This window comes from Gallinula chloropus (assembly GCF_964237585.1).
Source record: "Gallinula chloropus genome assembly, chromosome: 14".
Classification (NCBI taxonomy): domain Eukaryota; kingdom Metazoa; phylum Chordata; class Aves; order Gruiformes; family Rallidae; genus Gallinula; species Gallinula chloropus.
Genome location: NC_140099.1, coordinates 14,227,473 through 14,254,296, shown reverse-complemented (window position 1 = coordinate 14,254,296; position 26,824 = coordinate 14,227,473). Strand labels below are relative to the sequence as shown.

Sequence of the window (26,824 nt, the reverse complement as noted above, 5' to 3'; positions counted from 1 at the left end):
ATGGGTTGAAAAGAAAAGGTGCTATTAAGCTATATCTGTAACACCAAGAAAGGGCTTGGTGATATTAACCTGAAGTAGTGGCGCTGTACACCTTTCCCAGGGGCTGAGCTATGGCACGTAGGCTGGAGCAGCTCTGTTGCTTTCCAAATTTGGCATTCACTGCAGACTCTTGTCTATTTTTGGTATGTTTGTCTGCTTCATTTTCACAGATAAGGGTCCTGGAGTGATATCCTCTGCCAAGCAGCGTCCTCAGTCTCTTTTGGTGGTTGAGAAGGATCCCAGGCCTAACAATTGCAGGGTGTTATCAGCCAATATATTGAAGATGGATGGATCTGGTGCTCTGCTGGCCAAAGATGTCAGGGCTGCAAAACCAAAGTCCTACATGAACCCCACAACCAGCTTCCGGGCTAAGATGTCGAGGAGCATATCTGTAGGGGAAAATCTGTACCTCGGTTACTCCACCGAAACGCTGACTGACGGGAGGACTAGCCCTTCAGTGGCAGAGAAGACACAGTTTAGTTCCACAGCAGATGCTGAGAAGATTAAGCTACCGGTGAAAGAAAACGTTCCAGTGAAACCAGCGCTTCAGCCAGTTGTAAACTGCTCATCTCCCAAGTCCTTCCACAGCAAGTTAGCATCATCCAACCGAGCACATCTGATTCTTGACATTCCCAAGCCGTTGCCTGATAGACCCACGCTGGCCTCCTTCTCACCCACTACCAAAACAAAAGCCCTGCTTGAGCCACAGTCTCCACAGTCCCCTGCTGGGGCCTCTAAAAAGAAACCCTCTTTTCCCGAGGTCCGAGCCTCCAAGAGGGAAAATCAAACTGCTGAGTCTCTGGTTCCTGGTAGAGAGATCCCTGCAGGACTTGTGAAGGAGAGCCCGCTGGAGAGTCCAGTCTCAAGGACAGGTTGCCAGGATGAGCCAGGGTTTGCTAATCCAAAACTGAGGGAGCTGTCGGAGGGCCGGCACCTCAGGTCTCCCGAGGGCACGCTGCCCAGGTGCCGGGAGAGGATCACTGGCATCGCCTGTGTGCTAGACAACCAACCTGGACTTTGCCCACTAGATCCCATCAGGCCAAGGTCTCCTACATCTGTAACTGCCTCGGCACAGGTCTCAGGTGTGCATGGATACCCATCTCTTATCTTCCCCCTTCTGTCTCCTGTCTCTGTGAACCGCCTCACGATCCCATCACATTTCTTTACGTCCAGCTTCTGGCCTGTCTCGTCCTGTCTGCACCTGTCTCGTTCCATAAGCCATCCCCTCAATGGTGAGACACTTCTTCAACCTGACATCTTTTTCTCAGTCTTTGATTTCCATTTCCTCTGGGTCTTATGTCTGGAGGTCCTTTTTAGCTGAATGCTTTGTAGATCTCAGCACTCTCATGTTTTTAGCCATACAATTACCTGTAAAGGGCTCAAATGCTGAAAGCTGACGTGCTGGGAATCCCCATGAGCGTGTATGCTACGTCTCCCATACCCATCTCAGACCCAGCAGATGAAGGTGCAGGCCAAACCTAACAAGCACATGTAATAGTGATGGTGAAGTTACGCCAGGCAGCTCAGGCTTTACTTTGCTAACGTGCAACAACACAGGGTTTGCATGTGGTTTTCTCACATGAGAAGGCTTGACTAAGGGGAGTTCCTTGCTGTAGCCTGTGGGAGCAAGAAAGTCTCTGTTGCTCTCACTCTGCTTTGAGAACATGTCTGTGTGTGCAGTACACATGCAGGCCCAGCCTTTGGGTTTGAGCGTGAAGAACATGAGTTAATTTTTGAATTACCTCTAGCTTGGAGCAAAAGGTGCAAGGTGGGAAACTTTTACCTGCTGAAACCAGCCCTTGGATGGGTTACAGGCTCTGGTTTAAGGTACTTTGATGAAAACTAGCAGGTAACTTCAAACTGAAGCAAAAATCCTGCCCTTTGAAGCAAAAAAACTTTCAGTGGCAGAAAAGACAGATGCTGCAGGACTAAAACCTCCTGAGGTTTTCTTTCTGTGTCACAACCTGAAAGGAAACATGCCATCCTGAAATACTTAGTGGAGCTGTGCAGTAGGAAGCTGGGTGTTAGCCACCATTCTGATACCTTGTGCTTTCAGGGGGGCTATAGAGCACGCAGTTTTTAATCCCTTTTGTTCTGTTGTTCTTACTCATACCTGAGAAGGGACACCTCTGTAGTCCTATCACCTTTTGTGGTGTCAGGCTGCTCCACCATTCATCACACCGGTGTAGCAGAGGGATAATCTGGTTTTGATGCACCACTACTTGTCCTTTTTGCATTTGTAGAGGGATGGAACTGTAGCACAGCCGCTCTGCATCCGAAACGTTCAGACCTTACCCCATAGGGGTGAGGTTTCCCCTGGCAGCAGATTCAGCCTGGAGCTGTGGAATCACTGCCTGCAGCACTCGAGTACCAGTCCAGTTGTCTGTACTCCTTGGCTGAGTTATGCCTTTGAGATTTGGGAATCAGGCTGTGTATCACATGGTTTTTAGTCAGTTGCTAGGAATCTTTGGGGAATAGCACTGATAAGGCAGAAAAAGAGTTTGTTTGGCTTTTTTCCAAGAGTGATTTTCCTTTTTTTTTTTTTTAAAGCAGCTCCCAGTACATAGCACACCTTGACAGAATATATAGCAGCATCCTTTAGGGAGTTGGGATGATTTAGGGAGTTGGGATGATTTACCACAGTGGAGCCCCCCGCCCCCGCCAATGATTTTTATTTTTTCACAGCAGACAGCTGTCAGTCTTCAACTTCTTGCAGACCTCATTTCCCATATTTTTAGTGGCAGATGCTGGAAAAACTTTTCAGATCCAGGTAGGCTGTTGCTGTAAACAGTTTACTGTGGCTTCTGTGGATCAGAGCGTGGCAGTTTAGATCACAACATAGGGTTAACAGAGACCCGTTCTGCTTCTGACTTGCTCTTTGACTTCAGGTTTCCACTTAATGTTTTTGTCCTTCCATTTTCCTGCCTGTGTAACAGCTGCAGATAGAGACTTAACTGCTTTTGTTAAAGCATTTTGACATCTACAGTTAAAATGCTCTAGATGTGCTTAAGACTGTTGCTGCATTTAATGTTCTCTGCTGGTTTCTGAAGAGCTCTGCTCCGCACACCTGAGAGGCAGAAAACACCTGTCACTCAAGCATTGATGTGATGTGTGTGACCTTTCTCCAGGCTGGCAGCTAACAGAGCTGGAGGCCAGCGTAGAAAGTATGATCAGAGGAGAAATCTGGACATGATCATGGGAAGAAATGGCTGGTTTAAGAGAAAAAGGGGGGAGGGGGGGAATGAAAAGAGGTTGAAGGAGAAAATAAAAGGCAAGAGTCTTGGACTGCACTGAAGCCCACTGTGCTCAATAATCTACCAGATTGGGTGATTTGGAAACAAAAAATGCATATGGAAGGATTTGTTCATGCCCCTTTGTTTTCCTAAATGTGTTTGTTTATGTATAAATAGATGTTTTTCTGGCTATGTGTTTATACATCATTTAGATGCATCCATAAAATCAGGTAATTTTCATCCAGCCTGTTCAAAGATGACACTCTTTGAAGTGCAGGAATAATAGTGCTAATGCCACCGAGTTTTGCTTTTAGGTAACTAAGGGAAGTCGAATGGCCTTTTGTCCAGATAACTGCAGATTGTGTGTGTCTGTGTGTTCATGGCTTATGTCTAACTCCTGACAGCATTTATTGTGTTTAAAACATCGCAGGCCTTCAACTGATGCTTTGGGGACCGTATCTGATGGGGGCTGGCAGTAGATGGTGTTCCTTCAGTTGCTCCCTTTTATTTTCCATTTTGGAATTACAGGGTATCAGCCATGCATGTCCTGAGTTGCTCAGGAATGTGGTCCTGTTGTGGCTGAGGGTGTTTGTCAGCGCTCCTCTGGACCTCGATCCTTGCCAGGGAATAATAACTCAGTGTAATCCTTTATCCTCAGCGCTTAGTTGTACGCTGCGCAGAGGGATGCATGTGGGAGGGTGGGTAGGTCGAGGCTAAATTAGAGACTCCTCAGGTCAGTCCCCTTTGCCACTGGAAGCCTTTATTCAGACTTAACTTTAATTACAGTTGAGAATGGTGGGGGTAATCTGTGGCTGTCCTTGACTGGAACAAAAATGTGATCTGAGAAAAAATTTTGGCAGGGGGGTTGGACCCGATGATCTCTGGAGGTCCCTTCCAAGCCCTATGGTTCTGTGATTCTGTGCCTTTGGAGAGCCTGAAGACTGGAAAAATAGGGATGTTTGACGCAAGCTGTGTTTCTAGGAAGTATGAAGACAAGTTCCTGTAGAACTGACCTCTTCAACGATGGGCTCAAACTAGCCTGAAAAATTGAACGAGAAGCGAGTGCATGTGGTCTCTTAGATATATATTGTAGATGATGTTTCGTTACCCGGCTGTGACACCGCGGATATTGGAGTGTGCTGGTGCCTTAGTATGCATCTTTGTGTTTTTCCTCCCCTTCAGAGTCGTGCATCAGCGTGGAGCAGTGTGAGCATGTGGTATCTGAGCTCCAGGACAGCATGCGCAAAGCCATCCATCTGTACCGCATGGTGAGTGACCTCAGACGTGGGCTCTGTGACGACCCTAGGTTGGCTTTACAGCCTGCAAGTATCAGATGTATACGCTTGCTGCTCCAGAGTGTTCTCTTGATTGCGTGTTCAGCGACACAAGCTGCCTGGTTTTCCACTTGACTGCACCTGGAGCTGGAACTGGGGAGGCAGGAACTCCCCATTTCCAACTGTTGGATTTTTCAGTGACTTTCTATGGTACTCTGAGCAAATCAATTAACTTCTCGGTCTGTTCAGCCTACCTGAAAACTGAAGATAAGAGAGTGTTCTTTTTCATAGGGGTATTAGGGAATTAGTTAATATTTATACATTGTTTGAGTGATACAAAATGTTACAGGAGCTTTAAGTTTTCTTATCCCCATCTGTTCTCTGTCTGTGATGGCTGGGAAAAGGAGTAGCAAATGTGAGAGACCATGGGAATTCAGCTGTGAGAAGGAGCACACAGCCACTCGCCTGCACTTCTCGCTGCTGGCCCAGCACCACAACAGCTCTTGGGTTCCTTCACTTAGTGCTGGTCTGTAAGGAGCATGAGGCTGGCACAGTGAGCTGCTGCCATGAGTTCCTCTGCAGCTCTGGCCTTAGCGCTCTGGCCTGGCTCTGTTCCTGGGGCTGGCTGCAGCTGGCAGACAGGAAGAAAAGGAGACTGTGACCTCAAACTGCAGCTGGGGAACATCATACCTCCTTAGGCCTGGTGTAAGGGTCACGCTACCCAAAAATTCCTCTCTCTGTCCCATTGGTGTAGAGCCTCTGGATTTTGTGTGGAATTGGTGCATGTGCTGTGCTATGAATGAATTGGTAGTCTGGAATGTCAGACAAAAGGACGCTTGAGTGGTCTGCAGATCTTCATGGCTTCGCCTCCTGAAGGGCCTGAAACTGCTTATTTGGTGTTTTATTCTTTTTCCTTTTCCCTCTCTGTTTTCAGGTGTTAAATGATACCGAGTCTTCGACTGACAAAGATAAAATAGCAGGCCTCCTGACAGAAACATTCTCCTCAATGAAGAAAGAGTTGGACTCTCTGAAGGATGAGGAAGAGCTTCCAAAGGTTAAGGAGGTACTGGTGAAGCCACAGGATACCACCAGCCCAGTGAATGAGGGATGTGGTGCCAATCTACCAAGTCCCAAGAGTTTGGGAGATGAGCAGACGCTGGCTTTGCTGGAACAGTACTCGGAGCTATTGCTACAGGCTGTGGAACGACGCATGGACAAAAAACTCTAAAGAGGGGTGGCTGTCAGGTGTTCACGAATGCACAGAGATAATCCCAAGAAGAGGACCACAGAGAGAGATTCAGATTGATGCTATCATCACACTGGTCTAGGGCTGGTGGGGAGACCTTTATAAATCGATTTCCTCAGGCCCCTGCAACTGACTTGCTCTAATTCTCAGCAATGTGCTGGCCACGATTTTAGTATGTTTTATTTTTTCCCCCCAATGGTCTTCAACTTTCTGTCTCTGGACAAAGTCTTGAAAGAGGAGTTTGGAGAAATCACCTTGAAATTTCTTCATAGCCAGGAGGTCAGGATGTTTGCAACCTAAAGAAACAAAGAAAATCCAGTTTATCGAAGAAATTCTGAACTGCTGACTCAAGACAAAGGAGTCCAAGTGAAGCCAATCCCTTCTCCAAGGCTTCATGAGAATGAAGAAGCAGACTTTTTATGGGGTTATTTATTAATTTATTTTTCTGACTGTTGCTCTGTGTCACGTTTGTGGCTATTATCTATGTCCTTTAACAAAAACTGTCAATCCCTTTGCCATATCCCAGCGAGAAACAATCTCTGTATTATAAACCCCCGACAGGGAGACAGGCTGGAGTGTCTGTGCAATTAATGAACTGTTTTCTGCTTAAATTGTGTTGTGCTGTTCTTTCTTTTCTTGCCTTAGTTTTGTTACCTGGAGTAATCCTTCTGTTGTCATGACGACCCTGTCTGCTTTTCTCTTGTTTCAAGACAGTCCCCACACTGTATTTTAACAGCATTCCCCTCTGGGGAAAGGCTCTGCAACCCTTGGACCATGCTTTGGAGGTTACTTAATGAATTCAGTAGTCGGATTTTTAATCTGGAATGTGATGTTATGTTGATACTTGGGATTGGGTTTTCTGCAGACATTTTAAAAATGGGGTTTAGATACAAATGTGAAAGTTGGCTTCAGCTGCATTTCATAATTAGGAATCGGATGTTGACTTTGATGTTATCCTGACTGGGAAACTTGGTGTGATGATTGGTTTGTTGAGAAGTGGCATGGAAAAGCTGGTCTCCATCTCTTACACTGTAACTCTGGATTTGAGAGATCTTCAGTGCAATGGCTTATCCATGTCATTTGTTCATCTCACTGTGATACACAAATGTTTTCTTCTTGCTTTTCCAGGAAAATGGAGTATTTACGTCCCAAGAAAGCTGCGATTCTCTTACTTTTTGTAAAGCTATTTCAACACAGAAAATGGTTTCCCTAGAACTTTGAACAGGATATTTTGGGATGCAATTACACCACTTGCCCCCAGCCTCTCTGCTTTTCATTAATTTCTTGTCTGAGAAATAGAAAAATCTTCCTTTCTTGCATTTTGTGTGTGCAATAGTCTTCTCACCCTGTGGAGTTTCTCTAAGCCTGAGCTAGCTTGTGTTTGTCATGGCTTATAACTGTCCAGTGATGTATTTTGGTCAATAATAAGCTAAGGAAGAAAAAAATTCAAACCAATGAAAGTCTTCAGCACCTTCTCCCTTACTCCCACTCCTTGTCACGACAGGGACAGATACATGAAACACTTTATTTCTTTCTCCATCTCCGGTCTGCCTTGAATTTATTTTAGGGCAGAGCAGTGCAGTCCCACTTTGATCAAACCAGCTCAATCAACAAACCTTCAGTGGGAGAGAGAATGTAGCACCTGTGGAAGTCACTTGGAGGCAGCCAGACCGCATTGCTTGGTTCCACAGGTTAGAGGCCTGAAGCCATTGATTTTCATTTTACTGGCTTGGCTGTCACCTCTTTTGTGGCGCTCAGAAACGTGGTCTCTTGACTTGTCTTTCTGTGACTGGAGATCTGCAGTGCAGCCTTTTCTTCTACCAGGCTGTCCAGGCTGGTGTAGGAGACCTCTTTGTTCTGAGTAATTCCAGGGCTGAATAATCTACAGTTGTGGCTCTCCCCAGGACAGGTTTGCTGGCTGATCACCACCCATGAGTTGGGATCACCACCGTTGGGACTTGGCGCTAACAGGGGGAGCGCTCTGACCGCTTTCCATCTCCTGCCTGTAGTTTAAATCTGCCTCATCGCGTTTCGGGCGGCTTTGCTAACCTTTCCTTCCATGGGCTTGTCCTGAAACCTCAAAAGTGTTACTTTCTAGTCCCGTCTCAGCACTGCACTGTGCTGGATCAGCTGGTGTGCTTGGTCTCACAGGCAGCTTCTCTCCTTGCACAGGCAGGTTTTGCAAAGGAAGGAGAATTGAAAACCAGGGAGGAAATTTCTGGCAGTTTCCTTGAGTGAAAAGGTGTGCTGGCCATGCTGTGAGTGGAATGTGTGATGACAGTCGTGTTGTGTCTCTGATGTAGTTGGCGTGGGTCCAGCTTGCTTTTGAGGCAGTTAGTTCCTCCGTTTTCAGACTGTGAACATATGTCCTAGTATGCAGGAATTTTCCTGCTGTACTGGGGCCACAAGACACTCAGGTAAAATAGCACTCCCTTCAACCCAGGTATCTTTGGTACAGGTGATAATGGTTTGAGGGTTCTTTATATGACTTCCCTGTGCAATTTTATTCAATTTTATTATTTAAACTTTGAGGTAGTGACAGAAAGGGTCAGAGATGATACAGGTGGAACCAGTGGTGTGGATGAAAATTCCCATTAAGGTAAAGAGCAACAACTAGTGAAGCTGGCATAGAAGTAGGAAACAAAGCACCTAGGAAGTGAGCTGCATGAAGCAAACCTGATTTTCAAGCTGATGGGAGTGGGTTTTGCTTCCTGGACTGGATTTTGCCTGGGGTCACAGCTGCATATGGGAAACCAGAGGTAAAATCTTATCAGAATCGTGGTAAGAGGAGTGTCAGGCAAGTAGATCAGCTGGAGGATGGTTGCGTAGTCTAAGCTAAATTAGAATAGTGTATGTAGGACACTCAGGAAAACAGAGTAGAGCTAGAGATGGTCTGGGCCTGAGGAATACCACTTGGCCAATACCTGTGAGAGCTATAGTGCAGAAAGACTTCAGGAAAGTAGATTTAGGATCGAGGCGGTGATCTGTAATTGAAGAATGAATCAGAAGGGCTTTGTGCTGAAATATGTCCTGTTGGGCCTCTTGTTTCTTTGCTTGCTGTCCTCTAAGAACTGATTTTTTTCTTAAATGGCGAAATGGCAACCTGTTTGCCCAAGGCTCGGGTGTCACGAGTTCAGTAGTGGAAGCCCAGTGATGGAGGTGCTGGAGCCACAGGTTTGTTGCTGAGAGAGGTGAGGAGATAGTGTTGCTCTTTATAATTTGAGACTGATTCAACTGATTTCTTCCCTGCTAACTTCCTATTGCTGGCAGTAGGAAATACTCCTTAAAATTTTCTAGTTTACAGAACAAAGAGAGCGTAAATGTGTTACATTTTGTTGCACCTTGTGAATGTTTCACCACAGGCTGTCCATTAGGCCAGGGAGAAAAATGCTGAACGGTAACTGCCTGGGAAGTGAAGAGCCTTGTGGGAGGAGGTAATAAATTTGAGTCCCTCTTATTGGTTTATGACCCCTCTTACTGGTTTGTGTGGGTGTTAGTAGAAGCATGACCTGTATTAAACCAAGTTATTTAACATGAAGTCTGAAAAAATAATTTGGACCTACCTATTCTCTTTACTTATATTTTATTCCCTCTGACCCAGCATTCCTGGTCAAAATGAGAATAGTTGTTGGGGTTTTTTTTTGGTGGGTTCTTGCCCTCCTTGTCTCCCCCACCTTGTAAATAGTATTACTTTGCCCGTGGGACCCCTTGGTTCAGTTTTGGTCTCCCTGAACTGCAGTAGGAAGAGCTGCAACCTGAGAGGGCAGCAAACCCATTCTGTTGTATTAACACCTTCCTCCTCCACATCCCCCCGTAGCACCCAGGAGCTGTGTGTACTGGAGTCCATGTCTCTTCCTCCTCCTCTCTCAGGTTTTCCTGTCTCCATGGTTTCTCCCAGGTGATGGTCGGGGCAGGCCTTAACAGCAGCCCCCTTCCCAATCCCCCCTTTTGCAGACTTCATTACAACTCAGAGGAGTTTCCAGGAAGTAGAAACATACGAACTTGATTTTTTAAAAGGAATATGTATATATATATATATAAAAGAAGAAATTAAATACAGGTATTTAAACACCATTGGTAAACTCATGCATGTATACGGTGTCTCCCCCCACCCCTGCCCTGTTGGATGTGTAGCATCCAGGATACTAAGTGACAGAAACCTCATGTGAAATAGTAAGACAGGTCTTTCAGCAGCCCGGGAGCCCACTGGGGTTCCTCATGGGGTGAGACTGGTGTGTCCCGTGTTTCAGATGTGCACATACGTAACGGGGACAGCTGGGCCTGCGTTGTGTGGGTATCCCGCTGCAAAGCGGGCATGGGGAGAGATGCATGGGGCCAGCTGCGTTAGGAATAAGCCATGTCTGCCCCGCGTGTCCCCTGTGTGCCCGAGGCACCAGGCAGGCACCATTTTGTGTTCCCCGACACTACCTTTGCCCTTTTAAACAACATCGGCAACAACACCACAATCCCTCCTGCTTTATTTATAAATGTGTGTTTTTATACTTCTGGCTTTAGGTAAACCAATCCTTTAAAATGTCTTTTTTTTTTTTTAATTATTTGGGAAGAAAATGAATAAAAATCGTTTGTTGGGCTTTTTTTTTTTCTTTTTTTTTTTTTGCACTGCCAGGCTCCCCCGGGAGCTGTTTTTAACTCTGTATTCATTTGTACTCCGTCTCTTAAACGGTTTCAATAAAAATGTGACCATTTGTTACCGAGCTGCGCCACCCTCTCGGGAACACCGCCCGGGATTTCTCGGGGAGCGGGTAGGAGGGGAGCCCGGGGCGGGGAGGGGAGGGAGGGAGGGAGGGAGGGGGCGGCGGGCGCCTCCTCCTCAGGGGCCGGGCTGGGCCGGGCGGCGCGGGCATGGCGGAGGGCGCGGCGCTGCGGGCCGTCAGGGGCTGCCTGGCCGCTTTCCCGCGGGAGGCCCGCGGTGAGCACAGGGGCGGGGGCGGCGCGGCGGGAAGGGCAGGATGGGAAGGTGGGAAGGCGGGCGGGGGGGGGCTGGCTCCTAAAGTCCGTGAGGGAGCGGCGGGCGCTGGGCCAGGCCTCGGCTCCCTCCGCGGGTAGGTTTACTCGTCTGCGGCTGCCTCGGCTGGGCCGCCGCAAACGGCAGCCGCGTGGCTTGAGCTGGCGCTTCCATGAGCCGCGGTTCCTGGGTGAAGAAAGGCAAAAAAAGGAGAAAAAAAACCTCGAGAGAAAAACGAGAGAAGGAAACTGGAGGAAATGGCCCTCTTGGGCTGTCTCCCTCTGTATAAAACAGCACAGCGAAGCACGGCTCTGGGTTGTGAAGGTCTGTCTGAGGTGTGACCTCCGTGAAGGGAGATGTGGCTCCTGTGACCCACCCGCCCACGGCCACCCGCGGGAGTAGCTGTGCTGACAGCAGGCGGGTAGGGCCGGGTGACAGCCAGAGGTATTAGTCTGGCACCAGAACCTTCCCTACAGCCTCTGTGTTTAAACAGATCCCAGTTTGCCTTCAGTTTGGTGCCTGTGGGGTGGGGTTTGAAGGCATTTGGGTGGGATGGAAGGTGCTGCTCTCAGGGCACCAAGTAAAACTGTCTCTTGTTTGCCTGGACAGAGCTAGCATGGATGGACTCCGTACCCTATCTTGACGGGCCTCTGTCCCCGCTGGAGTTTTATCGAGAATGGGTGAGTCCAAATAAACCCTGTATAATTCAGAATGCCATCAGCCACTGGCCAGCTCTGAAGAAATGGACCTCAGCCTACCTCAGGTATGAAGGAGCTTCGGAACAAGACCAGTCGCCCATCCATGGTTATTCTTTGCACTCTAAGAACAGACCAACTTTTAAAAAAACCTTAACAAACAATGAGCGTTGTAATGATGACTGATATATATATTTCTTAAAAGTTAGATTTTGAGAGGGGATTTCAGGTTAGACCTAAAATCTGTGGGTTTAAAATGAAGTTTCTCACAGAAATAAGGGCTGTTAGCCCCATGATGTGTGTCTTACCAGTCTCTGTCCACCTGTTGTCCCTCCTTGATTGCTTTTGGATATATGGCCTCCCCCAGATTCAGCTGGGTTGAGCAGTCCTGAGAATACCATGCTCAGCTGTAATTGATGAAGAGAGGTGGCTGAAGAGGGCCCTCTTCCTGCACGGAGGGAAAGGGAGCTCTGCTGTGGACTCACCTGTTAGATGCAAGATGATTTAGCGAGGTGAAGGATATTATGGTTTCCTTGAGCACAGTGAGCAACAGGAGCAGAATGCCAGAGTCCTTATCCGATGGTAGAAAATCTAGTCTGGAGGCACCCAATCAGGTGTCTTATTTTTGCTGGCCATGACACGTGTTCTTTTTAAAGTAACCAGTGTGCAATATGTGGGCCAGTTGCAGGTCTGGTTATAAACCTTTGATGTATTTTGCAGGGAGGTAATAGGGCTCAAGGTAGTGAGCGTGGCAGTGACACCAAATGGTTATGCAGATGCAGTGTTCCAGGACCGTTTTGTCATGCCAGAGGAGCGCCGAATGCCTTTCACAGACTTTTTGGACATTGTAGAGAAGAAAGTGACCTCTCCAAACATATTCTATGTACAGAAGCAGTGTTCAAACCTCACTGAGGAGTTCCCTGAGCTTGTCTGTGATGTGCAGCCTGACATACCATGGATGAGCGAGGCGCTTGGTAAACCTTCTATTTCTCCTATGTTCAGTAAATGGTTTGTACAGAGCTTTAAAACTGTTGTGGTGATTACATGAGTGTCGTGGTGATTACACGGTGAATGTTCTGTTCCTGGATGTTAGGGCTCAGTTTGATTTCACCCCCTTAGAAAGTAGAAGTGGTAAAATACTCAAGTTTTGGGTTTGGGTTACTCCAGAATCAGTATCTCAGCCATGGATTGGGACCATCGCAACTCAAACACAGTGGTGACTGTGCCATATAGAACTTCTTTTTATAGAGTGGCTCTTCTCTCATTTAGAGTCATGTTTCAACTTGGGATTCAAGGTGTTGCTAACAAATGAGTGGAACAACCCCTTTGGTAAAATGTAAGGATGTTTTGTCTCTAGTTAAGTGCTGCTCTGTCTCAGTCGGTTTCTATTTTGCAGCCTGTCTTGCCTTAAAATGTCAAAATTATTCACTGCAGTCTCACCTTCCTTGTGAACTGTGTGTAGGTGTGCTGCAGTTCCTCTGTGAGCCACGTCTTGGGGATTCAGAATGTGGAAACAAAGGCTTGTAGCCATCAGTTTGGGGATGGATAATACTGTGTCGTGAAGTCTGGCTGGCACTGGGGTGGCTTCCAGTGTAGAAGGTTGCTCTTGCTCACAGACGGCCGTGAAACCTGTCATAGTTATGAAGGCAGTTAAAGGACAGAATTTGGCAGAAATCAGCAGAAAATTCTTTGAAATGCTTTTAAACAGGACGCTTCAAATTCTTTCTTCATTGACAACGTTTCCTCTGTTCTGTAACTGTACAGGGAAGAAGCCTGATGCTGTGAATTTCTGGCTTGGGGAATCAGCTGCTGTGACATCTTGTAGGTACTGCGTGGTGCTGTCTGCTGCTGGTGTGCATTCAGCACGGGGTCACGTGGGGTGGGTTTGAGGGAGTGGCTCAGTGGGGCTGCATGTTTCCTCTGACGGGACAGTTCTCCTTGAAGGTGCTTTTTTGGCCTTCAGGCTCAGGTGCTTCTGCAGCCCCTCGCTGCCGTGTCTCTGGGCGCGCCGTACCTGGCGTCGTGTCGGGCAAGGCCCTGGCAACTTGCTGCCTTCAGTCCGTTTGCTGCTACGTTACCCTGTTCCTTCCCGTTCCCACTGGGTGCAGGAGGAGGAAGCAGCCTGATAAGAGGAGAACCAGCTGACTCTCAGTTTACCAGAGTTTCTCATGTTGAGAAGGGAATAACACTGATTTTCTCCCTTTCTCCATATCTCTTCCCCCACCCTCCCTCAATCCTAGTACATAAAGATCATTATGAGAACTTGTACTGTGTGATATCTGGAGAGAAACGTTTTCTTCTGCACCCGCCAAGCGACCGTCCCTTCATCCCATACGGTACATAACTTACTACGCAGTGTGTCTGGAGGTTGGAAGGAGGGAGAGACTTAAAGTGTTGAGAGAGATGAAAAAGGAAGCAGAGATGACATTTTGATGTTGTTACGCTTTCCAGTGTGAACAGAAATCTCTTCTGTTTCGGGCTGCAGGTCGTTTGTGATACAGGTGTTATTCTGAGGTCAGGTTTTTCCAGTCCTGTCAACAGTGGGTTCGCCACAGTCTCTTCAGTTTAAGAATATTCAGTTTCAGGATCTTGTCAGTATTGTAGCACGTTATCTCTGATGTGTAACAGGTTTGGATTCTGCCTGCTCATTCTTTTCTCTAGGAAAAAAGCCAGGAAGCTGAAAAAAAAAGTTGGAATTTAATGAAATATTCAAATACTGATTCTCTGAAAACAGGAGAAATGGAAAGAGATTCTTATGACAGGATTACTTCGCATTCCCTGTTTTCTGTGGCCAGACAACAGCTACTTAGGCTGTGGGACTTGCTTAGAGAAACCTGATGTGCTGGGGGCTCTCTCTCAGAGAAGGGGAAGAGCATCTTCGGTCATAGGCTTGCCAAGCTGAAACGACTTTGAACAAAAATTGCTGGGGGAGGGGAACCTCAATCCAGCCCACTCCTGCCAGTTTGATGCAACAGATGCCCACAGCAGAGGGATCACAGGTCAGTGGGAATTCCAGCCGCTCCAGCCAACCAGCTTCCTTGGGACGCAACTTAAAAGCCTCTGTGCATATCATGGGGTATAAACAAGAGGAGTTGGAGATATGCACATGCCTGTAGGGCTTTGATCTCATTGGCATCGTGGTGGGATGGCTCCTGGGAGTGGAGTGTTGGAATAGAAGGATACAGGCTCTTTAGGAATCACAGGCAGGGGAGATGAGGAGGGATGTTGTGATCTATGTCAGTGACCAACTGGAGCACATGGAGCTCTGCCTGGGGATGGATGAGGAGCCCATGGAGAGCTTATGGGTCAGGATTAAAAGGAAGACCCATGTAACTATAGTTCTGGTCAGTCTCACCTCTGTGCCTCTCAAAATCATGGAGCAGATCCTTTTGGAATCTGCTCAGACACATGGAAAATTGGTTTATTGGTGACTGCCAAGAAAATATGGCTTCACTAAGGGCAAATTGTGCCTGACAAATTTGGTGGCATTTACAGTGTAGTTACAGCACTGGTGGTAAAGGAAGAGTGTCATCTACCTGTGCTTATGCAAAGCATTTGACACTGTTCTGCACAATATCCATGTCTCTAAATTGGAGAGACATGGATTTGATGGAAGGACGACTTGGTGGAGAAGGAATTGGCTGGATGGTTACACTCCAAGTCTTGTGGTCAGTTCCAAATTGAGATCAGTGACAAGTGGTGTTCCTCAGGGGTTGGTATTGGGACCCGCACTGTTTAACATCTTTTACTGACACGTAGGCCCTGGGTTCAAGTGCACCCTCAGCAAGTTTGCCAGTGACACCAGTCTGTGTGGTGTGGTCAACAAGCTGGATGGAAGGGATGCCATCCAGAGGGACCTTGACAGGCTGGAGAGGTGGGCCTGTGCAATCTCATGAAGTTCATCAAGGTGAAGTGCAGGGTTCTACACACAGGGGAGGGCAATCCCAAGCACCAATACCAGCTGGGTGGAGAACGGATTGAGAGCAGCCCTCAGGAGGACTTGGGGAGTGTTGGCTGATGTAAAGCTCAGCGTGAACTGGCAATGTGTGCTTGCATCCCAGAAAGCCAACTGTGTCCTGGGCTGCATCAAAAGAAGCATGACCAGCAGGTCAAGGGAGGTGATTCTGCCCCTCTGCTCCACTCTTGTTTGACCCCACCTAGAGTACTGCATCCAGCTCTGGGGTCCCCCGTACAAGAAGGATGTGGAGACCTTGGAGCAAGTCCAGAGGAAGATGATCAGAGGGTGGGAGCACCTCTCCTGTGAAGATGGGCTGAGAGAGTTGGGCTTGTTCAGCCTGGAGGAGGCTCTAGGGAGATCTTACAGCGGCCTTCCAGTACCTGAAGGGGCCTAAGGGAAAGCTGGAGAGGGGCTGTTTGTCAGGGAGTGCAGTGATAGGTTTAAACCAAAAGAAGGTAAGTTTAGATGAGATAGTAGGAAGAAATCCTTCCCTATGAGGGCTGTGAGGCCCTGGCACAGGCTGCCCAGAAAATATGTGGCTGCCCCCTCCCTGGCAGTGCTCAAGGCCAGGTTGGAGGGGGCTTTGGGCAACCTGGGCTGATGGAGGGTGTCCCTGTCCATGGCAGGGGTGGTCAGGACTAGATGGGTTTTAAAGTCCTTTCCAACCCAAACCAGTCCATGATTCCACGAACATTGAAATACACGTCAGTCTCATGAGTCGAACTTTGTAGAACAAGTTCCTGTTCAAAGTGCAGAGATCATGCTTACATTTTATAGTGAGTAGGAAAAAGACAACTCCATCTTTTTGTATATCATGTTAAAGGAGATAAGGCCACCTCAAGGGAGGTCTTGGAAACTGTGTGCTGAAGCAATGAAAGAAAAGCAGCCTGCAGTATCTGAAGCAGCTAGTGAACCTGAACTGGATAAAATTAGATGTGAAAGGCTGGGCACAAGTCACTAATTACCTTGTGAGGGCTATCTTGCTAGAATTGACCTAAGGATAAATGTCAGAATATAGACTGATGTATAACTCAGGGATGCGTTTATGATTCCTGAAAGGGAAACAAGACATTTACTGGAACAAAAAAGGACTGGGAGTACCATGGCTTTTGAGGAGGAGAATTCCTGTGGAGAAAAAAGGTTGGAATTCCAAACAGGAAGGCAGTTCAGTATTCAGACTGACTTTAAAAAAAAAGGAGAAAAAAAAAAGAAGCTGGGTGAGAATTGAAATGGAGAAAGGGAAGGGCAGTGAGGGCAGAAAGGTGGAAATGATTTTGTCTTAATTTTTCTTTTACTCGGTGAAAGGGTGACATGCCCTACCATTAGTTTGTCTGGGTACTGCTCTGGGTTGTGTCATGTAATTCTTTCTGTGGTTCCAGAGCTCTATCAACCAGCAACCTACCGTGTGTCAGAAGATGGCTCATTCGAAGTGGTGGATGAGAAGAGTGCAGATAAGGTAAAAAGATGATTATAGGGCTGGAGCACCTTCCCTACAGAGAAGGGCTGAGGGAGCTGGGCTTGTTCTGCCTGGAGAAGAGAAGGCTGTGGGGGGACCTCATTGCAGCCTTCCAGTACCTGAAGGGAGCTTATAAGCAGGAGGGGATTCAATTTTTTGAAAGGATAGACTCTGGCAGGACAAGGGGGATGGATTAAAACTAAAGGAGGGAAGGTTTAAATTGGATATTAAGGGGAAGTTTTTTACAGAGAGAGTGGTGAGGAGCTGGAACAGGCTGCCCAGAGAGGTGGTGGATGCCCCGTCCCTGTGGGTGTTCAAGGCCAGGTTGGATGGAGCCCTGGACAACCTTGTGTAGCTCCAGGCCTGAGGTTGGTGGCCCTGCCTGTGGCAGGGGGTTGGAGCTCTGTGATCCTTGGGGTCCCTTCCAGCCCAGACCATTCTATGATTCCAGAGGGGGGCTCACGGACTCTGAGGGGAGTGTTCCTGTACTGTGGTACGGCGAAGCACTGGGGGTTAGAACACTCTAGAGCATAGAGCAGACAAGAGGGATTTCCCAGTGGGAAGGTGGGTTTTAGCTGCTGGGAAGAAAATTAGACTGGAGAGCTTCAGAAGAAGAAAGGAATTTCTAAAGAGCGTGGCACAGATAAAATACATGCTGAATGCAGGAGGGAACAAGTGATTAAGGAGCATGAGGTGTTTTGGAAGTATGCCACAATGACTGAAATCTTATAGCTGACATTTAGCACCTTTATCCTAATTAGAAATGTTTCACTCAAGGAGGTGATTTTTTTCATCCTTGACCTATTCTCAGTTGAACATGGAAATCTGTGTCGCTGCATGTGTTTTGCTAGGCAAAATAAATGTTTTGTAACCTAGTAACTTTGGTTAGCAGTTGATTTGCTGGAAACTTGCTTGATTTTTTTTACCAGGGTCAGTACCATATATGTACTCTTTTGCTTTTAGGTGCCCTGGATTCCCCTGGACCCATTGAACCCGAATCTGGAACGGTATCCAGACTATGCTCAGGCAAAACCTTTGCAGTGCACAGTGAAAGCCGGCGAGATGTTATACCTTCCTTCTCTCTGGTTCCATCATGTTCAGCAATCTCATGGCTGTATAGCAGGTAAAGCACAGAGTCGTTGTCAGCAGTGTGCCTGCGTGGCCAGGAAGGCCAGTGGGATCCTGGGGCGCAATAAAAGGAGTGTGGCCAGAACGTCGAAGGAGGGGATCCTCCCCCTCTGCTCTGCCCTGGTCAGGCCCCAGCTAGAGTATTGTGTCCAGTTCTGGGCTCCCTGGTAGCAAACAGACAGAGATCTCCTGGAGAGAGTCCAGAGGAGGCTACGGAGATGATGAAGGGCCTGGAGCATCTCCCCTGTGAGGAAAGGCTGAGTGAGCTGGGGCTGTTCAGCCTGGAGAAAAGAAGCCTGAGAGGGGATCTGATCAATGTTTATAAATATCTGAAGTGTGGGATGCAGGGGGAAATGCCCAGCCCCTTTTCAGTGGCCTGTGGGGACAGGACAAGGGGCAATGGCTGCAAGTTGGAGCACAGGAAGTTCCGCACCAACATGGGGAAGAACTTTTCCCCAGTGAGGGTGAGGGAGCCCTGGGACAGGCTGCCCAGGGGGTGTGGAGTCTCCTTCTTGGGTGATATTCAAGACCTGTCTGGACACCTATCTGTGCAATATGTTTTTGAGCTGTGGCGGGTGTGCAGCCAGAGCAAAACAGCTACAGCAAAGCATAAAGGGGAGTAAGGGTCCCATTAAGAAAATCTGCCTCCCCAAAGGAGGAAATAGCTGTCTTGGTAGAATTGGTGGGGTCTTGCAGTCTCATTTGCTTATAGTTCATAGCACTGCTGACAAGTCCTAGGGCTGTAGCGGAAGAAAAAAAGTCTTTCTAGTTGTCAGGCCTGAGAAAGATAGCTGATTCGGTGGTCACCATGTGGTTCCCCATTATGAAATAGAGCTCACTGTCATTTCTCTGCCTAGCCTGCCAATTGCAGGTCAGTCATTTACATACCTTTCACAAAGGAACTGTATGTTGCAAGTGCTGTTATCACATCAGCTAAAAAGGATGTGGCCGGGGGGCGGTGGGGAAAGGAAACCAGACAGTGTATGAGTTTTGGGCATGGTTGTAGAGACAACTTGGAAGATGCTGTGTTGTCACGTGAGCTGGAATCTGCTCCAACCCAGCCTCTGTCCTTGCTGATAAGCCTATGCTTGTGTTACCATTCCCTTGTGCTTAGCAAAAGTCTTGTCTCTGTAGGATTTATCATCAGCTTGCTCTACCTTTTATCCTTCCCAAAGAGAGTTCTAGAATTTCAAGCATTATTTAGTCAGTGCAGGTGGAGGGGTGGGGGCCGGTGCAAAGAGTTACCATTATATCCAGGAAGTTTTGCAAGGTTTGAGGAAGAGCTTTTCACCATCATTTATCTGGAATAACCCTGTTTGCCCATGAAGATTAAACAGAGTAGTTTGAACAACATAGCATTAGTCTTTGTGCAACACTGCAAATATTGCAAGCCTTTTTTTTCCTTGAGTATTTGTGACCCTGTGTCAAGTTACCAGTAAAGCAGTGTTTCTGAATCTCTTTTCCCAGTACTGCTGCATCAGTCCTTAAAGATTTTGCAGAAGTAGAGTTGTTTCCAGTTGCAAGCCCCCAGCCACTTTTTTTTCTGTCTAGCAGAACTGCTCAAGAGTTGATGAGTTTATTTGTCCTTTAGTCTGGTAAGTGCACTTCAGTCTGTATACACTTGAAAAATCAATATTCTCTGAGTCTGGTCCTGTGAACGTCTGAAGCTAGAGTACATCCTCCTCTAAGAAACATTGGTATAGTATTTTACTCTTGGGCTTGTTTCTCCCTGGAGACACACCACCAAAATTAAACAAGAAGTAGGATTAAAGCACTGTCTAATTGATGACCATGTGAAGTAGTGGCGAATTTGCCAGCCTTTACACACTCAGATGTTGAACTTTGAAGTTTAATTTGGTATTTTTTTGGTCTAAACAGAAACGCACGTTTTTCTGTTCTTAAACATTTTGCCAGCTTCTGCTCCAAGGAGTCCCCAGCGTAGAGTCTGGAGAGGATTTGGGTTAAGACAGAGTTGCATTGGCAGCAGTATGAAAGAACTGTAATGTTTGTTCAAGTCATTTTTGGCTCTAGTCGAAGGTTTGCTCATTCCAAAGTTCAGTCAGTAGTAAGGAAAGGCCTGTTCTAGCTGAACTGTGCAAAACGGTCTGTGAATGCGTCTGTAAACTGTTACCTTCTAGTCTTAGAAATGTTTTTGCTTTTTCTTGTCTCCTCAGTGAATTATTGGTATGACATGGAATATGACCTCAAGTACAGCTATTACCAACTCCTAGATCGTCTCACCATGGAGGTGTTATAGCAGAGGTGGGAGGCTCGAGCTCGTGATCTCTCTCTGATGTGATGCAGTCGTCAGCATCCACGAGCTGACGATTCAAGTGGAAAAAAACCAGAAGGTTAAATTATCCTCAACAACACCTGTCAAATGGATCATGGCTGTCTTGCTTCTTCACAGAACCCAGACCGATTGGCCAGATTTTTGGCTTAGATGTAGAAGGTTTGGTGATAGCTTTTACGTCTTTGCATGTTGCCTCTTGTGACAGCAAGCAAAATAAAATATGAAGGGAGGCAATCCAAAATCCAGGTTTTGGAAGTCCCAAAAGAGAAGCCATGCCTGTTTGTTCAGGTTTATGGATTGCTTCCATAACAACCCAGTCGGGCAAGGAAGAATCTGTTCTGCCACCCACCTGTGCATCAGGCTGCATCAGCCCAGCACACGCATTGCACTTAAAGCAAAAGTCCTGTCCGGTTGTAACGCACTAAGTTCAGTGGCTGTGGTGGTTTGATGGTGGTAAATTACAACTTCTGCAATAAAAGGTCAGTTGAAAAACGTTTTTCAGTACTAATTTTTTTTTTTTTTTTTAAATGACACGATGGGTGAAAGACCCACCTAAGGGGACCTGCACAGGTCAATGCTGGCCATTTCCCACGCTAAGCTATATGTTGTGATTGCTATTTTTGATTTCTCTTCACCACTGTAGTTAAAGGTAGCTGCAATCTCTTATACCCTGAGTGATTTTAGAGTCGCTTTGCCAGATCTACAGGCAACCTGCCCATCACCTGTGGTCTCTGGGCAGGACACGTGATTCTCTAGCTTGTAGGCTCCTTGATTGTGTTATTCCTTAGCTGTTAATTGCCACCTGGCACACGGTGGTCACATGAGTTGTGTGAAGCAGGGGCCTGTTTCCGCAGCCTTAATTCCTGTTTCCACAAAGCAGCGTAAGACCAGTCACTTGTCTGAGACCTGCAGGGTAGGACTAGAAGCTGGTACTTGGGCAGACATTGCAAAAATGTAGTATTGTTGTGAAAACCAAAAGTTGGTATTTCATCATCAAATCTTCAAACAGTTCTTCAGAACTATTAGTGGTATGGGTGTGGGGGGGATTGACTTACTGATTTTCAGGGTATTAGTTAGGAAGATGCAGATACCCATTAGGCTTACCCTTTAGGGTACTGTGATGAAAAGAGAGAGTTCTTTTGCCTTGCCTGTTTCTTTTGCTTTCTGAAGAAACACAGTTAAACTGTTTTATCTCATGGTGCTTGTGCAGAATTCACTGATGAGACCGGAGGGATTAGGGGCAGGCACTGTTTCACAACTGGATTAAGATAATTGTTCTATTTCAGGCTTTCCAGTTTGTGCCGGCTGTGGGTTGGTGAGGGCACGCACCCAAACCAGTTCTGCAGTTGCATTTGGCCTTTCCCAGTTGGTGGGAAGGCGATTGGAACCTGTCGTTCAGCAAGTTTGGGGTGTTCCATTTAGTCTCTGTAATGAAAAGGAAGGCTGCACGCCAGGAGCAAATGACAGCTTGTGTCTGGGCAGAGTGGACGGTGTTACCCTGCCGCCACCTCTGAGCGGAGCGTGTGGCACGCTCTGAACTACATCTCCCAGCAGCCCGTGCTGAAGGAAGCAGTCACGGTTGTTCCTCTTGGACTTTAGGCAGGGATTTTAAGCTTGAGGAGCGACGGGTTTCTGACTTTCCTGTTTCCTGCGGCACGTAGAACAGGGCAGCTCCTCTCCGTGCCACAGAGCTGGGATGGCCGTGCAGGTGACGGTTCTGCCTTCCCCCAGGTGTCTGTTCGATGACCCCGTGCAGATCCGTGTGGTGGGTCTCCTGCCACAGCAGGAGGTCACCCTCCGAGCCAGCCTGACGGATGAGAGCGGAGAGCTTTTCCAAGCCCACGCTCTCTACAGAGCTGGGAGCAGCGGAGAGCTCGACCTCAGCCGCTCCCCAGCGCTGGGGGGCAGCTACTCAGGAGTGGAGCCGATGGGGCTGCTGTGGTCTCTGAAGTCTAAATCCCCCTATAAGCGGCTGGCAAAGAGGAATGTCCTGACTCCTTTCTGTGTGGACTTGGAAGTGTACGAGGGGCACAGGGACATGAGCTGCTTGCTGGGAAAATGCACCAATGAACGATGGTTTTTAGGAGAGGGGGTGAAGAGGATTTCGGTCAGAGAAGGTCGGCTGAAAGCAACCCTCTTCCTCCCTCCTGGTGAGTTTTTAATTCCATTCTGGTTTTCCAGGTGTGACTTACACCACACGTTATTTCCTGAGTCCCCTGGATGTACTTGGTAGTGTAGAGCAAATCTTCAGATGGTGGCTCCCTCAGCCCTTGCTTGGTCCAACTACTCGGATCCTCTCGGCAGAGCAGGGAAGCGCAGGGGTTGCCCAGGCGGGTCAAGTGCTGAGACAGGGGCTGCAGGGAGAGCACATGGTAACACAAGGCATGTCCTGTTTGCTCTGCCAGAGGAGGGGGGTCAGGACCTCTCCTGCAGTGATTGCTCTGGGGCAAAGTGTTTATTTCTTAGCCCTTCTGTTTAGCTGACAGGACAGATTGGCCCCTGGTCTTTGGAAAAGCTGTGAGGTGTGACGGCTCCAGCCATGGAGCATGGAATGACAAAGTGTGATGGGAGCCCTGGACTCAGGCTGCAGCCAGCCTTAGGCTGCTCCCATGGCTGCCACGGATCTTCCTGCAGGCTCTAGATGTGTCTCTCTGTGTCTCTCTTTGGCTAAGAAAAAGCCAAAGAAATATGTCTCTGCTTGGTTGAGTGGCTTGACTGTCGGGTGGGATACTTATGAAGATGGGAGACAAATGAGAAAAGGAAGGTCTTTAAACAGGTGTCGTGTTCCACAGCTCTGTGCAGAGACAGTGCCAAGGCTGGATCCTGCGTAAAGCTGCTCTGAGCCCTCAGCCATTCATGTTCCTTGAGCAGTGCTTAAACAGGAATATTTTGAATGAAAGGCCCACTGCAGCTGCCGTGACCCCAAATCTTATAAGGGAAGTGTGCTGTAAGAATGGGAAGAGCAGCAGCAGGAAAGGAAGGTCCTGTGGTTGCAGGAGGAAAGCTGGACAAGCCCAGGGGTAGTTATCCAGATCCAGTGGAAGCCTGAATTGGCATGGATCAGTGCTGGCATTTATGGGTGTATTTCACAAGTCAAGTATTCCCCCCCTAGAAAACCTGCTGGCACAGTTCCTGTAGAAGCACAGCAGTAGTGTTTGTTCATCAATCCCCAGTGAGAACATCTAGGCCAGTTTCAGATGAAATTCATGGTGGGAGAAGGATGCCAACAGATAAACTTCCTATAATGAATTCCCAAGAGAGAAAAGAAATATCCAAATAATTGTCCTTACAGTGATTATGCGTGGGCCTGAGAATTAGAACCTCCATGGAGAGCTTCAGAGAATGATTTCCTTTTGGTGTCTTACTGTCCTGATATGTGCTGAGGAGGCACTACTGGAGAAACCTTTTTCTTTGCTTGCAGGACCTGGTCCATTTCCCGGACTTATTGATTTGTATGGATCTGGAGGAGGTCTTGTTGAATACAGAGCAAGTCTTCTGGCCAGCAGAGGCTTCGTGACTCTAGCTGTTGCTTACATGGCCTTTGAAGATCTCCCTGCTATGCCAGAGATTCTTGAACTGGGCTATTTCGAGGAAGCTGTAAACTTCTTGCGGAAGCAGCAGCAGGTAAGAGACAAATTATGATTCTCATCTCATTGGAAAACATTTCCCAGTGTTACAATGTGAAATGCTGTATGTCACTGAATGCAGCTAAGCTTCTGGGATGTTATAAGGAGATAGCATTGTCTGAAAGATGAGAGGTGGAAAAGCACGTGCCTCAGCTCCAGCTCTGCGAATAGTTGGATTACTGGTTTCACACAGCATCCCTGTTTCACACAGCCCCTGGAGTGCTGCGCAAGCCCGTCTTTGAGTAAGGTTACCTCACAGCAGGCTCCAGACTAGAAGAGCAGTGCTGCTTAAATTTTCCCCTACTTTTGCATCTTCCAGGATTTTACAAGGAAAGAAAAGAAAACAAACCATGTACTTTTCCTGCTAATTGTGGAATGTTGCAGGCTTTTGATTCTGAGGAAGTTTCAGAGACAGTAGTAAACCCCTTTAACAGCAGAATCCCGTACAGTCTTAGCACTGGAAGGTGTGTGTCTAGAGAAACTGGGGCTGTAGTTGAAGAAGCATTTTGTGTGAGAAGGACAATTAATAGCAATATATCATCAAGCTTAATCCAAAAGAGACAAAGAGAAATCAAGTAGCATTTAAACTTTTAATGGAATGCTACTCAATGCAGTATTCTCCTCACAAAGGTACTTATTTTTCTAGCATGTGGACACCTGGAATGTAGCCAGAGAGAGAGCAGAATGCAGCCCTGTTTGTTTGTCTTGCTCCTCGCAGAGCTCTGAAACTTTCAGAGTGTCTTACAAGGCACCCCTTACTAAATCACTTTGGTGTGAAGAGCTGTCCCTATAAGTAAGTTGATTGAAACAGTTGTTGGACTTACTCAGCATCAGGTGTAATGAACCTTATGTGTTCCAAGATGAAACAGAAGGTCAGCTGTTATTCATTATTGTAAACCAGTGGTATAAAAGAAAAAAAAATGCAAGCAAACCCATGCAAAAGTAGTTTTCCAAAGGGGACCCAAAGAGAGAAGGTCGAGGGTGTTTGGGGTAGTAAAAGATATGATATTGAAAGCAAGCATGGAGCCAGGATGTGGAGGGAGCAAAGAGGCTTTGTACCTTGAGGTCACCAGGAAGAAAAAAATTGTTACAGGAGAAGTGTTGAGGAGGTGCAGAATTCATAGTCATGCTTGTGGAGGCTCAGTGAAGGGATAGATATGGGAGTGATGTCACCTGAACAGAGAGGGAAGGATAAAATATGGGTGGTCTTAGTGGGGTGAGCAGTGAGGAAGCAGAACTGGAGATGTTCTGTCAGCCCAGGACATGAAAAACAGCTGATAATGGTTGTTTCATCACTATTTTTCAGGTGAAAGACACTGGGATTGGTGTTTTGGGCTTGTCTAAAGGAGCTGATCTAGCCCTTTCCATGGCCACATTTCTACCAGGCATCAAGGCAGCTGTCAGCATATCTGGAAGTGGTTTTAATTCTTTCATCCCTCTGCAGGGGGATGGCTTCACTGTTCGCCCTCACCCATACGATCTGGGGAGAATGAAGACCAGCAGTGAGTCTGGCCTGGTAGATTTTTCAGATATCCTAGATGATCACAGGGACCCAGCAACTTGGGATTGTCGCATTCCAATGGAGAGATCCTTGGCCAAGTTCCTCTTTCTCTCAGGGCTGGATGACACGAACTGGAAGAGTGACCTGTATTGCCAGGATGCTGTTCAGCGCCTTCGGCAGTATGGACGGGAAGTGGAGTTTTTCTCCTACTCTGGAGCAGGACACCTTTTGGAGCCACCATACTTGCCTCTGTGCCAAGCTTCCATCCACAAAGTGCTTGGGGTGTTTGTACACTGGGGAGGGCAATGGAGGGAGCATGCCAAAGCCCAAGAAGATGCGTGGCAGAGGATACAGGCCTTTTTCTGGCAACACTTGATGGACTCGGACATCCCTACAAGCAAGCTGTAGGAGCTGTCAAAGATGCTGACCAGGGTTGGCATTTCACCTCTCACCGAATCTTGGAAACTCATGGAAAGTTTTCTGGCCTGACGCCTTCTAAGCACCAGTGTTGCATAGTTGTTTATTTTCATTCCCCAAATAATTTCCCACTTTTTAGTTGAATTTCAGTTGTCTTCTGGCCCCAGCTGCACTGCACATTGTCACTCTCTGGTCTGCCTGTGTGCTGTAGTCACCTGAAAAAAACCCAGCATCCCCCCACGCAGGTAGCATTTGTGCTGAGCTCTCTGTGTCCTCAATCTCCAACCCTGTCCTTTGGTGACTGGGAGTCTCACAAGGAAGAGTTTTCCATTTGATTGTGTAGTCTTGCGCCTTTAACCTAGAACTAAACAACATTTTCTTAGGACAACACACTAGGACACTTGGCCTATCATTTTCTCCCTTTTCCTGGTAAAAAGGTGGTGGCAGTGTGGATCTCAGCTGAGTAAGGAGGCACTCTTCTGACCTACGCTGAAATCCAGTACCTCAAAACCCAGGAGGAGTGAATCTTGCCCAGGTTACACTGGTTGTATCTCCTGCTGACTCCAGGCGGGTTACGTGTTGGGGTGAAGTTTCCGGTGCACTACTCAATAAACACCGTGTGTATCTCTGTACGCACGGGTAACTTGACCTTACCTGAATGAAGCCTCCGGCTGTTTTTATTCCTGTAAATACATCGGCTGCAATCCTTGTGTGGTCACAAGCTGGTGCTTCACCCAGCCAAAGAGTTTGTATACAGAAGGCCTTACCTCTTACTGCTGACAGTTGGCAGTAGGGGTGTGCACAGTGCTCAAGATGGGGGTGATACAGATGTGCTAAGTGCCTGGTTTTGAATGTTGGAAGTCAGCTTATCCTTGCTTTGGGAAGGAAGAAGAAAGCCACTGCTGCTGCTGAGTTCCCAGGAGCCCTGTGGAGTGAGTGGGCTGTCCCAGTGGCTTTGCCACTGTAGCGGACTGCTCGGGGCTGTGACAGCT

General features: G+C 47.5%; 3 protein-coding genes across 3 annotated transcripts in view; all 3 read left to right on the top strand.

The window, feature by feature from the left end:
- MAPKBP1 (mitogen-activated protein kinase binding protein 1) overlaps window positions 1-6,556 on the top strand; it is a 102,788-nt gene extending 96,232 nt beyond the window's left edge. The window contains exons 29-31 of the mRNA XM_084270735.1: window positions 210-1,271; window positions 4,455-4,540; window positions 5,481-6,556. Of these exons, the coding sequence (XP_084126861.1) occupies window positions 210-1,271; window positions 4,455-4,540; window positions 5,481-5,774 (1,442 nt within the window). The 3' untranslated portion in view covers window positions 5,775-6,556. The remainder of the gene's footprint in view (window positions 1-209; window positions 1,272-4,454; window positions 4,541-5,480) is intronic.
- Window positions 6,555-20,259, top strand: JMJD7 (jumonji domain containing 7). The gene is made up of 8 exons (XM_084270737.1): window positions 6,555-10,722; window positions 11,368-11,521; window positions 12,174-12,427; window positions 13,218-13,274; window positions 13,694-13,789; window positions 16,791-16,867; window positions 17,831-17,990; window positions 20,170-20,259. Exons 1-8 carry the CDS (start codon window positions 10,656-10,658, stop codon window positions 20,250-20,252), a joined length of 948 nt encoding a protein of 315 aa, XP_084126863.1. The 5' UTR covers window positions 6,555-10,655; the 3' UTR covers window positions 20,253-20,259.
- Window positions 20,260-21,984: 1,725 nt separating this feature from the next.
- LOC311197050 (acyl-coenzyme A thioesterase 1-like) lies at window positions 21,985-26,476 on the top strand (the record flags this gene model as incomplete). The annotated part of the gene is made up of 3 exons (XM_084270736.1): window positions 21,985-22,438; window positions 23,710-23,912; window positions 25,221-26,476. 3 exons carry the CDS (start codon window positions 21,985-21,987, stop codon window positions 25,821-25,823), a joined length of 1,260 nt encoding a protein of 419 aa, XP_084126862.1. The 3' UTR covers window positions 25,824-26,476.
- Between the last annotated feature and the right edge of the window lie 348 nt (window positions 26,477-26,824).

Excerpts from the sequence above, each read along its gene's own strand:
- JMJD7 (XM_084270737.1), top strand. The coding sequence starts at position 10,656 with ATGGCGGAGGGCGCGGCGCTGCGGGCCGTCAGGGGCTGCCTGGCCGCT. Across the intron at positions 11,522-12,173 it reads TGGACCTCAGCCTACCTCAG|GGAGGTAATAGGGCTCAAGG; the intron begins GTATGAAGGAGC and ends TGTATTTTGCAG. Across the intron at positions 13,790-16,790 it reads CCGTCCCTTCATCCCATACG|AGCTCTATCAACCAGCAACC; the intron begins GTACATAACTTA and ends CTGTGGTTCCAG.